The 12864-nt window shown below is 36.6% G+C and overlaps 1 protein-coding gene across 3 annotated transcripts in view; it reads left to right on the top strand.

Moving 5' to 3' along the window:
* The first annotated feature begins 1876 nt into the window (after positions 1-1876).
* GALNTL6 (polypeptide N-acetylgalactosaminyltransferase like 6) overlaps positions 1877-12864 on the top strand; it is a 1198495-nt gene continuing 1187507 nt past the window's right edge. For 2 of the 3 annotated variants that reach the window (XM_066279164.1, XM_066279184.1), the window contains exons 1-2: positions 1877-2456; positions 2862-3171. In XM_066279164.1, the coding sequence (XP_066135261.1) occupies positions 3034-3171 (138 nt within the window). In that variant the 5' untranslated portion in view covers positions 1877-2456; positions 2862-3033. Of the gene's footprint in view, positions 3172-12864 lie in introns of all 3 variants that reach the window. The other variant, XM_066279174.1, reaches the window with a different exon arrangement.

Below are 12864 nucleotides of genomic sequence, written 5' to 3'. Positions count from 1 at the left end.
AAGCAGGGCTGAACATAATAATTTTCTCCTTCCAGTTCCAATCATGTATTCCGCATGTACTTCATGTGGGAAGTGACCATTTACTAATATATACAATAGTAATGAAGCACACTTCAAGTCAGAATCTGGACTTAGGAAGTAGAATGATAATATGCCTTTTTTTGTAAACCAAGACTTTTTTTAAGATTTAAAATTTTAAACTTTATTATTTAAAATATGAATTTTTAAAAATGTTTTAATTCCAAGTGCACTTTGAGTTCTTTTACTTTTCAATTGTTAATCGTTTTCTATAAGAAAGAACATACCCCAAATATTTAAACAATTCTCCAAAAACTATTTGTTGAGGACCAGATCATCCTCCCAGCAAACCTCTCTCAGCTATGTTGCTTTCCATGGTTTCATATTTCTGTTTCAGACCTGCACTTGCTAAGAGAGAAAAAGGGACTTAGAAAATAATGCAGAGTACAAAAGGCTCTGTGTGTGTGTGTGTGTGTGTGTGTGTGTGTTGGTTGGTTGAGGAATTATACCCCTTGCTCTCTAGATTCTGAAGTTACACTTGTAAATTTGAAAGGTACTTGGACTTTATCTAAAGGCATATTTGAAAACATTTATTCGGTGTGTTTATATATTCTTTTGGATAACAAGTGATTCACAAAAACAAATGTTTCAGTACAAAGCTTTATTCATGCAGTCATACTGTCAACATATATTGTTCAAATACATTTAAAAATTATAATGTGAGGAGTTGAAGGCATAACTCACACCCAAATCGCTTTCTTTCTCAAGTGAGACAGAGAGAAGGGCAGGAGACGAGGAGGGACGTAGGGAGAGGAAGAAGAGAGGGAGGAACGACGAGAGAAAATACCGTCTGGATCCCAGTCTCATCTATCCCAAGCTTGCGGACATCACATCTAGGCTGTAACAAAGAGATCACCATGTCGTTTCTTTTTAGTTCTAGACAGGCTGATAGAACGGGCACTGTATGCCTGTCTGTCGACTTATCTGAGACCCCATTCCTTCAGGAGTTAGGAGCTCCCGCTCCCGGGGGAACCCACTGCACGGTGCTAGGCGCGCAGGTCTCTTGAGGCTGCCACAGGTTCGTGCCTGTGAGGTCAGGGGCGCTGGTGCGTCCTTATGTTGGGGAGGAGGAGGGGTCCCATCTACCAGACTTATCTGATCCCCACATTTTCCGGCCACCGTGGGAGGCGTGTGAGAGGTCAGAGAAACAGGGAGCTCTTTCAGTAAGGTGCGCGGGGTGTGGATGAGCAGAGTGGGGGAGGAGCGGGGTGTCACTGCCAAATCTTAGCCAGGCCCCCGGGTGTTTGCAGACCCAAGTACAGCCGCCCCGACTCCACGGTGCCGCTTCAGAAGCTGCTGCCTGAAAACCCTGAGCCTCAGCCCTGCCTCGATTCGGGATCCTTTCCCTCCTCCTTTCCCCCCCACATACCTGGCCTGAGTGGCGGGCACGCCGTCAGGGGAGCCCCTCTGGGCGGGACCAGCCCAGCTCCATTCGCCTGCCTCTGCCGCCGCGCCCAGGCTCGCTTCGCTCCCATCGGCACCACCACGGAGGAATCCGGGGCAAACCCACAGTCAGCCAGCGACTTTTCCTCCGGAATCCCTGGTCTGGTGCATTTTGGGTGAGATGAGCGGGACAACTGCTATCTCTGCGGGTCCGAAGTTGCCCCGAAAAGGCCTGATAAAGAAACAGAGTATCCACGTAGGCGGGGAGCTGCAAGTCCTCCTCCAGTGGTGTCTTTTCCTCTTCTTTTCCCCGGCCCGGGGTTTGTTTATATAGGATCTGGAAGCTGTGAGGAACTGCCCACCCCCTCCAGGCGGCCCGCCCTCCCTCCTCGGGCTCCGGGCACGGGCTCCGGGCTCCCGCACGTGGTCGACCCCAGCACAGTCTCGGTGGAAAGCAGGAGACCGCCAGCCAGGAGCGGCGGCCGGGGGCGAGCGTGGCGTATCTTTCCTGTCTGCTCGCCCTCCCCAGCGCCCTCACTCCCTGCAACCCGGCTCAGACTCGGTTTCGCCACCCTCCGCCCCCTTTCCCCGAGGGGAGATTGAAGACAGTGCCCTTTAGGTGCTCCTGACGTTTCTCTGGGTTCGCTCAGTTGCCAGAAGATAATGGTAACATGAACAGCGGTGCGTGAGAGCGTCACCAGAGGAAGGGAAGAGATTGATGGGCAGAGTGGTTACTTCAAGGAGCATCACATTCCGAGGGCTGCGCTGGAGAAACGTCGGCACCTCCACCTCCTGGTTGGACTCTGCTGACATCTGTAGCCTTCGTTCCTCCAGTTCCCAGGTCCCTGAGTCTCTGCCTGTGGATGTGCGTTGACAGCGCGGGAGCATCCAGGAGTTTGTGGACCTTGATCCAAACAGGAGTTCTCCCCGGATCCCGTGTCCCTGCATCGCCTTTGAACCCACCAGCACTCGGAGGGAGTGGAACTTGAGTTCAGGTGGGTTATCCCAAGGGGACATAGCAGGAGGTGTTCAGGGAAGAAGAGGAAGGTGATGCTCCAATGTCAAAAGCGGACACTTGTCTTCCTAACGCTTGCTGGGACTGAACTGCTTCCCTCCACGCAGTCTTCTCTCTACTTACCCGGTCCTCCCCACCCCAGCCTTCCACACTAAGGGGATGGGGGGAACAGCAAAACTCCCGGTTTTTAAAAGTATCTAGCATGCTATTGACTTTTCATAACTTATTGTTAGTCTATGAAACAATTATATCTACTCCATTGCTTTATATTAATGGAGGTCAATAGGCTTAATGATTTCCTCAGAAGTCATTTACTTCTAAGCCAATAGATAATGCCTTCGTCATAGTTTTCTGGGGGGAAAGTAACTGTGCGTTTGTTCTGCAGATATCCAACTTCCTCTGAATCGTGCAGATTGGTGCTGAGCACACAGCAAAAGTTTTTAGCTTCTCCACAGTTTCTGGTGCTTCGCAGGGGAGAGGAAAGGATTTTGGCATAAAACCCAAGAAGCTGTCAGGGAATCGTCTCCTTTAACTTTTCTTATCTGTTATCATTTGCAATGAAGAGAAAACAGAAGAGATTTCTGCAGATGACTTTGTTATTCATGGTGGCTTTAATATTCCTTCCCAACATTGGTCTCTGGTCTCTGTACAAGGATAAGCACCTGGTGAAATCGACGGAGCCTGGGGAGCAGCAGGTAAGTAGCACCCAGAGAAAGATCACAGGAAAACTGGTAAGATATGTGATCCCAGGATCACAAGGGAGCAGGTGGGGTATAGGCTTGGGTTTCTCCTGTCTTCACAAAACTGATATTACAAGATTAGAGACCTTGAGGTTTAAGCAAGTAGTTGTTTTATGATCTAAGCCAATGACACTGTGAAATGTAAAGTAAACAGGAAACGGAGTATAAGGGAGGTCAAGAAGAAAAGATAATCTTTCACAACTGGTCTTTGATTTTGTCTTGAGCTGGGTGTAAACTCATTTGTGGGATATGGAGTGGGTTTGGTTCAAGTTTATCACAGAGATTTGTGGGGGTTTTTTTCTTTTATCTGCTTTGGGTGTGTTTATTGAATTGGGCAAATTAAATCATTAAAATTGCAAAGTACTTACCAGGAAACAAACTATAGTTTTCTATATTCCTGGTTGTTATTTTTGCTTAGCAACAGCTTTTTACCCTGTGAAAACTTAACATCTCTGTTTCTTCTCCCCTGTTGCTAAGGTGGTATGGGGATATACTGGCAGAGTTATCAAGCGTGTCCGTTCAGTTTCACAGTCTGGTGATAACAGTTTGTTGTTAAAAGCTTTCCTTCGAATTGGAAACACCATGTAGAGTGGTATGTTTTCTTTCTACTTAGTATGCAGTCCATTAGTATATGCCTCTCTCAGGACTTCACATAGATCCAAATAACTATCTTTCTTAGTGAGTATTAATGCAAAACATCTTTCACAAAACATTGTTGAAACTCAATATTGTTGATTCCCTTATTTATTAATAAATCAAACAGCTTCTGTAATGAAACTTTTGACAATAGAATGCAGCCTTCTTCATGATAGTGATATAACAGTTTTTCAGCTAGTGCTGTGCCTCACCTTGGAATATTAATATTCTTAATTTCAAGAGTCATCACTCATCTACACTGTGCACCTAACACATAGAAAGTGTTTAAGTTGACTATTAGTGGACAATAATATAAACTAATGGCAATTAAATATTTGTTCTTATACTTAACAAAGTTTATTTTATTTTTTTACACAGTGAGTGGTTAGGTGTGAAATATATGCCTTTTCATTATGACAAGTGATACTTTCCAGTTGCTAAACTTAAAGATAACTACTTGCTTATAGATTTTTGGTGGGTTAGAATTTTGAGGGAAAGGCTGGCATATTTTTATTTAGTTGTTGATCTCTATCATCTTTTTGAAAAGGGACGTAACTTTGATTTAAAGTATCTTCTGTCATTCTAATGATAAAAGGACATGGGAACTTTGGATGTTAAACTTCTTTTTTCCTATTTATATCACTTAGTTCTCCAATCTATGATATATTCGATTTTATTAACATTAGTAGTTAATACACTATTATGTGAAATTTCCATTCTAATATTGACAAAATAACAAAACAACATGATTTTTTTCTTGAACTTTGCTCATTCAGTTAACAATAACCATCTGAAATATTTGCTGACATAGCTAACATTAAACACTAATTAATCTTATTAATGAGATTTTTATAACTTTCATGCTGGCTCTATTGATTTTGACCCTTAATGAGAAACTTATATTTTCAATGGCATTAAACTATAAAATATGGCAAATAAAGTCTCTGACTTGTCCTTATAATCTTCAAAAATGGTTTTCTTATTTCTGGTTCTTCTGTAATTAAGTTATATTTAATACCAGATAATGAGTTAATGGGTATAAAAGGCATGAAGTGGCAAGAGAACCAGCCTTTTCTCAAAGTTTTATATGCTGTAGAATAACAAGATGGATATCTACTGAAATTCCAGTTTATAAATCCTACATAACAGTTTTGAAATTAAGAATAAAGAAAAGATAATACTGTCATAAAATGAATGTCAATCATGTACTTTAGTATTTTTAGCCTAAATAATGATTTTAAAATTAATACTATTTATAGATACCAAATAAAGTATAAAAAGTAGAAATAAATTACTTACTGAAAAATAATTCATTGTAAAACAGGAAAAGTTAACCTCTTACTAATTTTATTATGAAATATAATTAAAAGAAATTTAAGGCATATTGATATCATTATACAAGTATTAGATAAGTAAAAGTTAAGTTTTATACACACACACATGCAATTGATACAAAGTGGCTTGCAGTGATGAATTAAACATGCTAAATACTGTGATGTAATATTTTGCTAATGGTATCTATATTTTAATGTTACTAACTCAGCTAACTACAGAGGTGGTTTTCCATTGAAGCATATAATTTGACTATTGGGTAATGTGTTAATTAAATTTAGCAATTTATTTTAAAAAGACATTTTCTTGGTTAATTGCTAGATCTTCTTCAAAAGCCATCTTTTACTATATTTATCATGAAATTGCAAAATGCTGAGGTCAAGGATTATATGCTGATTGGGGCATTGAAAGCTATAAGTACTGAAGCTATTCAAATAAGTCACGTGTACAAATGAGAGGTCTATTTTTACAGCAGTTATATGAAAAACAGCAGTTGTGGTTTTAACCATGGCATGCCAGTGCTTACAGGAGTTGAAAACTTTCATTCTTTTATGTAGTTTAATTATTGTATGGGTTTTATGGAAATACTTTAATTTGTGGAAATTCAGACTCATAGAATGGCTAATACTTTTTAATGTTCTTAATTTGTATTTTATCAGAGCATATTACTAATAATTTGTCTATCTACTATTCAATATAAATAGTGCTTATGTAAATAATAATTCACATAATAATTTAATTTATTTGAGGTAAAGTGAGGTACAACAGAAAACATTGATTAAAACTTTAATTTTCATGATGTTTAGTATTTTACATATTCTCAAGTCTCATGGTATTACAGAGTAATTGTATTTATTATTATTTTACATTAAAAGTAATATTTATATTTTATAACATTTAAACATTGCCCCATCTATTGTGCAGAAAAAAAATATGGTATAAAAATTCCCAAATTATTTATTAAAAGTTTTTTATACAACCAAAGTAGATTAAAAAAAATTTAATCATGCATTAATTAAAAGGTTTATTTTATTGTTTGGGCTCTATAAAATTAGAATCAGGTTACTGAAATAAATATGAAGCTTTTGCAATTTGTAGGGTTTTATAAAAATTTTTAAATATTTTATAGTTCTTGTTTAGATGTTATTAAATTATCAGTCACAATCATCATATGTTATTTTCATTTGAAGTAATCTTGTTATTGGGATGATATAATTATCTCCTTTTTGTTGTTTAGAAATATATACATATATTAAAAATATATTGATAATGAATATGATATTTAGCTGAGGATGATCACTGTATGATTATTGTATTATCTTAATTTCATTTAAAAATTTGAATAGCTACTCTTCTTTGGTTTTAGATGCATTTGAATTAAAGTTGTATATTTTGATCTTTATTAAGCTGAGCATTAGGATGATAATTAGAACAAAGCAATATTTTAGAGAAAAATACTTTATACAGTATTATTATACATATCTTCTTAGTCATTTATGCACATATAAGTAAACAAAAACTACTCCAAAACACTTTTTTTTCTTGAATACATTGAAAAGATTGATTTAAAAAAGTAGGTGTAAAATAGTTTAAGAACTAAGTTGCAAATAATGTGAATTGTAGAAATAATTTAAGAGTATTCATAATAGAAAGAAATTTTTGCAATATTTGGAATAAAAACTAGGATGAAAATCTCAGAATTTTAAATCAGACTTATCCTGAATTGTTTGGAATGATTTTAGAAACATTTTTTACCTTGATTTTTTTTAAACCACATTTAAACAAACAAACAAACTAACTAACTAACTAACAAGCAAACAGTAGATACTCAAGTCACTTTTAATTTGCAGAACCTTATTTCTTTGTACTTCAGAATTTCTATTTATATAATAGGACTAAACATACTTGCCTCATAAGAAGGTACATCAAGTCCTGAGATCAGGTCTTGGATATGGAAGATATTGTGAGGTGTTACGTTGTTTTTAGTCATATCCACATGTAAGTTGTATATGGTAGATATGAAACTTAAGCTCCATTAATATATATGCCCTGAGAAAGATTTCTCAGAATCTTTGTCCAGTTCTTCTCACATTCACTCCACACTTCTGGCTAAGAACATTTTCTGTGGTATATATTTTAAACTTATTTTATGATAGGAAATTGTCAGATAATTGGCACCCAGTATATGCAAACATGGTTTTCATTTGTCATGGCGGTCACTGAGACTGTAGATTGTGTCTCTGTTTCTTTCTCAGCAAATACCTTAGATATTGGAAGAGCTAAGGAGAGGAGAAAAAAATTAATATTTTCTCTCCTCCTCTACTCAGGATGGTATATTATCAATACACTAGATGTGAAATGATGTGTTAATTTTAGCCATACTGTTCTTAATTAGCTAATATATAGATTACAAATTAGAATTTAAGGACCTTTTCTTGAATGGATGGAAAATCCGTTCTGATTTGTTACAGGGTTGCATCACACAGATGACTGTAACAAGTGTCTTAATTATTTGCTGTGACCTAGTAGATGAAAACATGACTAGTTGATCACCTTGCCCCATGGGAGATGATGGGAAACAGTCTTCCATTCACAATCTGGTAAAAAGTGAGATACATCCCACCTTCCTCCACTCATTGCTGAGTGGGACAAGCTGAATCAGTTAACAGCCCATGGTTTTTTATTTCTATAAAAGAAACCAAATCAAGTGTGGAATGTATAGAGGGAAGAGTAAGATAGTTTGGACAATTTAAGTGGTGTAGAGAGGTAATTAAATTTTGATAACTTTAATTTTTGTTAGAGGTAGCCATGACAATCTTTAGGAAAGTTTTCAACAATGCCTTCCCTTATAACACATTTATACAGATGGAAGACAGCGAGGGTCCATCAAGAACTTCTTTAAAGGTGGGAATAATAATTAAAATAAAGAGAAGACAGTATGCAATGTGAGTAGCATGTGAGGAGTTTGGATATGTTCTGTTCAGCAGTCACTTCCATTTCTCTTTTGCTTGGCTTCAGAACCTTAAAACCTTTTGACATGACCATGTTGCTCATTTCTTTCATTCATATTTACATATATGTTTACAAAAATACCTTTATGGAATCAAAGGTGCAAATGTGCAAAGAAACAGGTTCTGAAGATGATGCTAAAGATAATGACACCCATAAACTAGATATTTGCTCTCCTTAAGACTTCCGTCTGTCACACTATAAAGCTAATGGTTCTTAAATTATCTCAAAATGTAGTTGTAATGCTTGTGTGAACAACAATAAAGAACAAATATAAACATTGTACCACTGAGATATGTATTTGGAGAGGCATTAAAAATATGTACACTTAGTTTATTTAATGGTTGAAAAGAAGACCCAGGACATACATAAACATTTAAGACATGCTTGCCACCACTATTCCAAAGTAATATGCTGCTGTCTGTTACTATCAAACTCCAAATAGGTGTCCAGAGAGAGGGAGAAAAATAAAGATATATTTAGAGTAAAAGGTAAATCACATCAGTGTTTTCTCCAACTTTTCTACTTCCAGTGCAGTGAGGAAAAAAAAAAAAAGTTGAAATGAATTAACAGTACTCTCAAATTAAAGGTATTCATTTCACACATTCATTTAGCAGCACACATACACACATACATACATCCACACACAGGGTCTCACTTATAAAGAAAAAATAATCCACGCACCTGTTTAATTTTCTACAATTTTTTTTTTTACTTTTTTAACTTCTTGCTTTTTCCATTGCTTCAAATCAGAAGAAAACTTAGTCAATTGAGTTTGAAACATATTTTAAATGTTATTAATATAATTTTAGGAATGTACAGAAAGATAAAGAAAATGTATCTGACTCTAGAAGTACTTACATCTACTTAACAAGTGTGAGAATTATGATAAGGATTTAGCCTGTTAAGAGTTGCACAGATTAGGACCAGCCATTGTTATCTGGTAATATAATCAATACAGTTGTGGTTTTGCTAGGCTATCAGCAGGTGCCTAGCCATTCTTTGTTTCCAGGAGTGGTAGTGTCTCAGTGAGGGCTAAGAAGGCTAAATTTGAATTATTTCAAGTACTCAAATACCCATGCAATATTATTTCAGTACATGAAGTCTAGAAAGCTAGAAATGGTGCATTTCATTATCAGTAATTTTGAAAATTTTTATATTAAAAATTACCAAAATGGTCAGGGCTACCACCCACATTTGAATGAGTTTAGCTATCCTGTTTGGCATGTATCCCCAGCAAGAGAATTCAGTTGAACTTAACTTGAGGAGAAATATCAGAATTTTCATGCTGTCTTGTTCTTTTTTAGTATGCAAGTGTGTAGGCTCTGGAATCAAATTATCAGGGTTCAAATTCTGGTTCCAGCACAGAGCATTTTGTGTCATTTATTTAGCAAGTCATTGATCTTCCCCAGATCAGTTTTCTCTTAAGTCAAATGGAAGTGAGAATACATCCTTGGAGTGTTATAGTGAGGACTAAATGCTTAGTATCTTGAACAGCATATAAGGGTTAATGGATATAGATTATTGTTATATATAGTACATGCATGTATAAGTAATAATTGCCTTTAGTAAGGCAATTAGTGTTTAACAAATATTTACAGATGGCTCCCTTTGCAATGCAATGTCAAGAAGCACAGCAGAACAATGAATGTTTTACAGGATTGTCATTGATGTGTTAAATCAGGGAGGGACGTCTGTTGAATAAACAAATAAATAGGGTCTAGAAAATGAAAGGTTTTTTTGGCAATTTTTGGTCCAATCTTTGACAGGTTGTCAATTTTAATTTTCATGTAATTATTTGTTGTAGAAAATGAATTTTTAGTATATAACAAAATTATTTAAAAATTGAAGATTTAATTTTAAAAAATGGATTTTAAAGGCAGCAGTATTTCTTTTTTTTTTTTTTTCTGAAGCTGGAAACAGGGAGAGACAGACAGACTCCCGCATGCACCCGACCGGGATCCACCCGGCACGCCCACCAGGGGCGACGCTCTGCCCACCAGGGGGCCATGTTGCGACCAGAGCCACTCTAGCGCCTGGGGCAGAGGCCACAGAGCCATCCCCAGAGCCCGGGCCATCTCTGCTCCAATGGAGCCTTGGCTGCGGGAGGGTAAGAGAGAGACAGAGAGGGAAAACGCGGCGGAGGGGTGGAGAAGCAAATGGGCGCTTCTCCTGTGTGCCCTGGCCGGGAATCGAACCCGGGTCCTCCGCACGCTAGGCCGACGCTCTACCGCTGAGCCAACCGGCCAGGGCCGCAGCAGTATTTCTTTCTAGTGACTATGCTCATGTCCTGAAACAAATAAAGCCCATGACTCAAGTGTAGACATTTTTTTCTCTACATGAATCACAAGCAAGCATTGAGAACTATTTTTGTTGCTTTAATGTAGCTCATGAGAATGACTGGATTATGTTTTGTGATCTGTTAAGAAAACGCATGTACACACATATAGTATAGGGCTGAATTAAATTATTTTATAAGAAATACATGCTCTAATTATTTAGAATTTGGAATAGGTAGATAAAGAGCCTGTTACCGTGTGATATTTATGTGGCCCTCAGTGTTTCCTATACATTTCCTGATTTAATCCCGCAACAATTCATTGAAATAGGTCCTTCTATATAACTCAATTCACAGTTAAGTAAGGCACAAAGACAAAATTTGAGTTCATGCACTCTGCATTCATAAAAAAAGAGAAAATAATGAGCAGTTTTAAAAGCCAGTTTTAGCAGGTGAGGACTTTCAAAAGGTCATTGGCTTTGGTAATTAGTTCCCGGAAACTTCATGGTTGTAGTTACACACAGTTGTAGAGGTGTTCATAAAATTGTAAAAGGTTAACTGGTAAGACTAAATAGACGACAAAAATATTTTTTATATTTTTAGACAAATAAGAGGTATTGGTGGGGTCAGCATTACCATAGACAGCAGAATGCGGGTACTGGTTGGTATGAGCCAAGAGAAGCCAGAAGAGAATGAGGGGCCAGTCCCTCCAAGGGAAGAAAATGGGAGAGGGCAAAAGGGATGGGGAAAGAAAAGTAGAGAGGTGGAAATGGTTGTTTTGATCTAAAAGGTAAATTTATAAATTTAGCACCTGTACCTTTATAGCTTGGCAGAGGTCTGAGATTTTTCCTATGCAAGTATCTTACTAGTTTGGAATGGTAATTAAACATTCATGAAATGTTCTGTAAAGTGTAAGACAATTTACATGTATTGTGGATATAATAAGTATATTGATGATATATGGATAATTAGATGTTTTTCATAGTATATATAATTCTATAGTAAGGACTGAAGACTATAATACTGAATGAAGATGTCAAGAAACCATGTGGCAAATAAAAACAAAAAAGAAAAAAGAAAAAAAAAAAAAAAGAAACCATGTGGCTACCTGGTTAATAAGATAACAATGTACCTGTCAAAATAAAATCAACCACCAGATAGATAAACAGAGCAAAAGCAAAGCTCATTGGTTAAGTATAGGTAGAGGGATGGGCGGTGGCATTTGTAATAAGAATAAGGAGGAAACAGTATTAAGTTGTCAAGAATCTTAAGATTATATACAAATAATAAAAGTAATAAAATCATTATGATAAAACAATAGGAATAAAAGTAATAAAAGACAATATACTAATAATAAAGTTAACATTTATTTATTATTTTTTACTATGTGCTAGACATCATGTCAAGCTGTTCTTAAGTAGTTACAGGAAATCCATGATATATTTAATACCACTATCTTATTTGCAAAAACAAAAGGTTGTTTTTTTTTTTTTCCGAAATTCATCAAGATCATATAGTGGTGATTCTACTAATATCAAAGTGTTGGAATATATATAATTTACTATTTAATCATTACATTGGAAGTATCCTAGACCATAGCAACACAACAAATGATGTACTAACTATAAAATGAAATATGCACAGTGGTTAACAGTGGGGATACTTGGCCAGGTTGCCTAATTTTAGTTCCAGTTCTATTACTCGCTGAGTGATCCTAGGCAAGTTATTTATCTACTCTGGGCTTTAGATTTACTATTTCTAAATGGGTATAAAATTAGTGCCTACTTGATTGTATTGATATAATGGTTAAATAGTCTAATATGCTTAAAGTGCTTGGAAAACTTGATTGTATATAGAAACCAATTTAAAAATGTTAGCTATTATTATCTGTTAGAATTGTAGAGAATTGAGTTTAGATAAAAAGAGAAAATATGTTCCTATATTATTTTGTTCGTAGACCTAACATGAAGCTACATAAAAGATAAAAGTTTTTGCATTTTAAAAAGACTTTTAAAAAATATTTGAAGCACCTTTAACTTCTTTTACTTTTCACTTTTTTTCTCAGTAGTCCATATGGAAATAATATAGTACTTTACTTTTTTTTACTTTTTCTTTTTTTTTGTTTTTTTTCCAAATGAGAGGAGGGGTGATAAAGAGACTCCCGGATGTGCCCCTACCAGGATCTATCTGGCGACCCCCATCTGGGACCAATGCTGGGGCCAAGCTAGCAACCAAGGCTATCATTAATGCCTGAGGCAGAGGCTCCAAGGAGCCAATCTAAGTGCCTGGGGCTGATGCACTCCAATCAGTCCAGCCATGGCTGTGGGAGGGGCTGTGTGTGTGAGAGAGAAAGAAAGAGAGAGAGAGAGAGAGAAGAGGGAGGGGTGAAGAAG

This window comes from Saccopteryx bilineata, chromosome 1 (assembly GCF_036850765.1).
Source record: "Saccopteryx bilineata isolate mSacBil1 chromosome 1, mSacBil1_pri_phased_curated, whole genome shotgun sequence".
Classification (NCBI taxonomy): Eukaryota; Metazoa; Chordata; class Mammalia; order Chiroptera; family Emballonuridae; genus Saccopteryx; species Saccopteryx bilineata.
The sequence above is the reverse complement of the archived record's forward strand: the minus strand, read 5'-3'. Positions and strand labels throughout refer to the sequence as shown.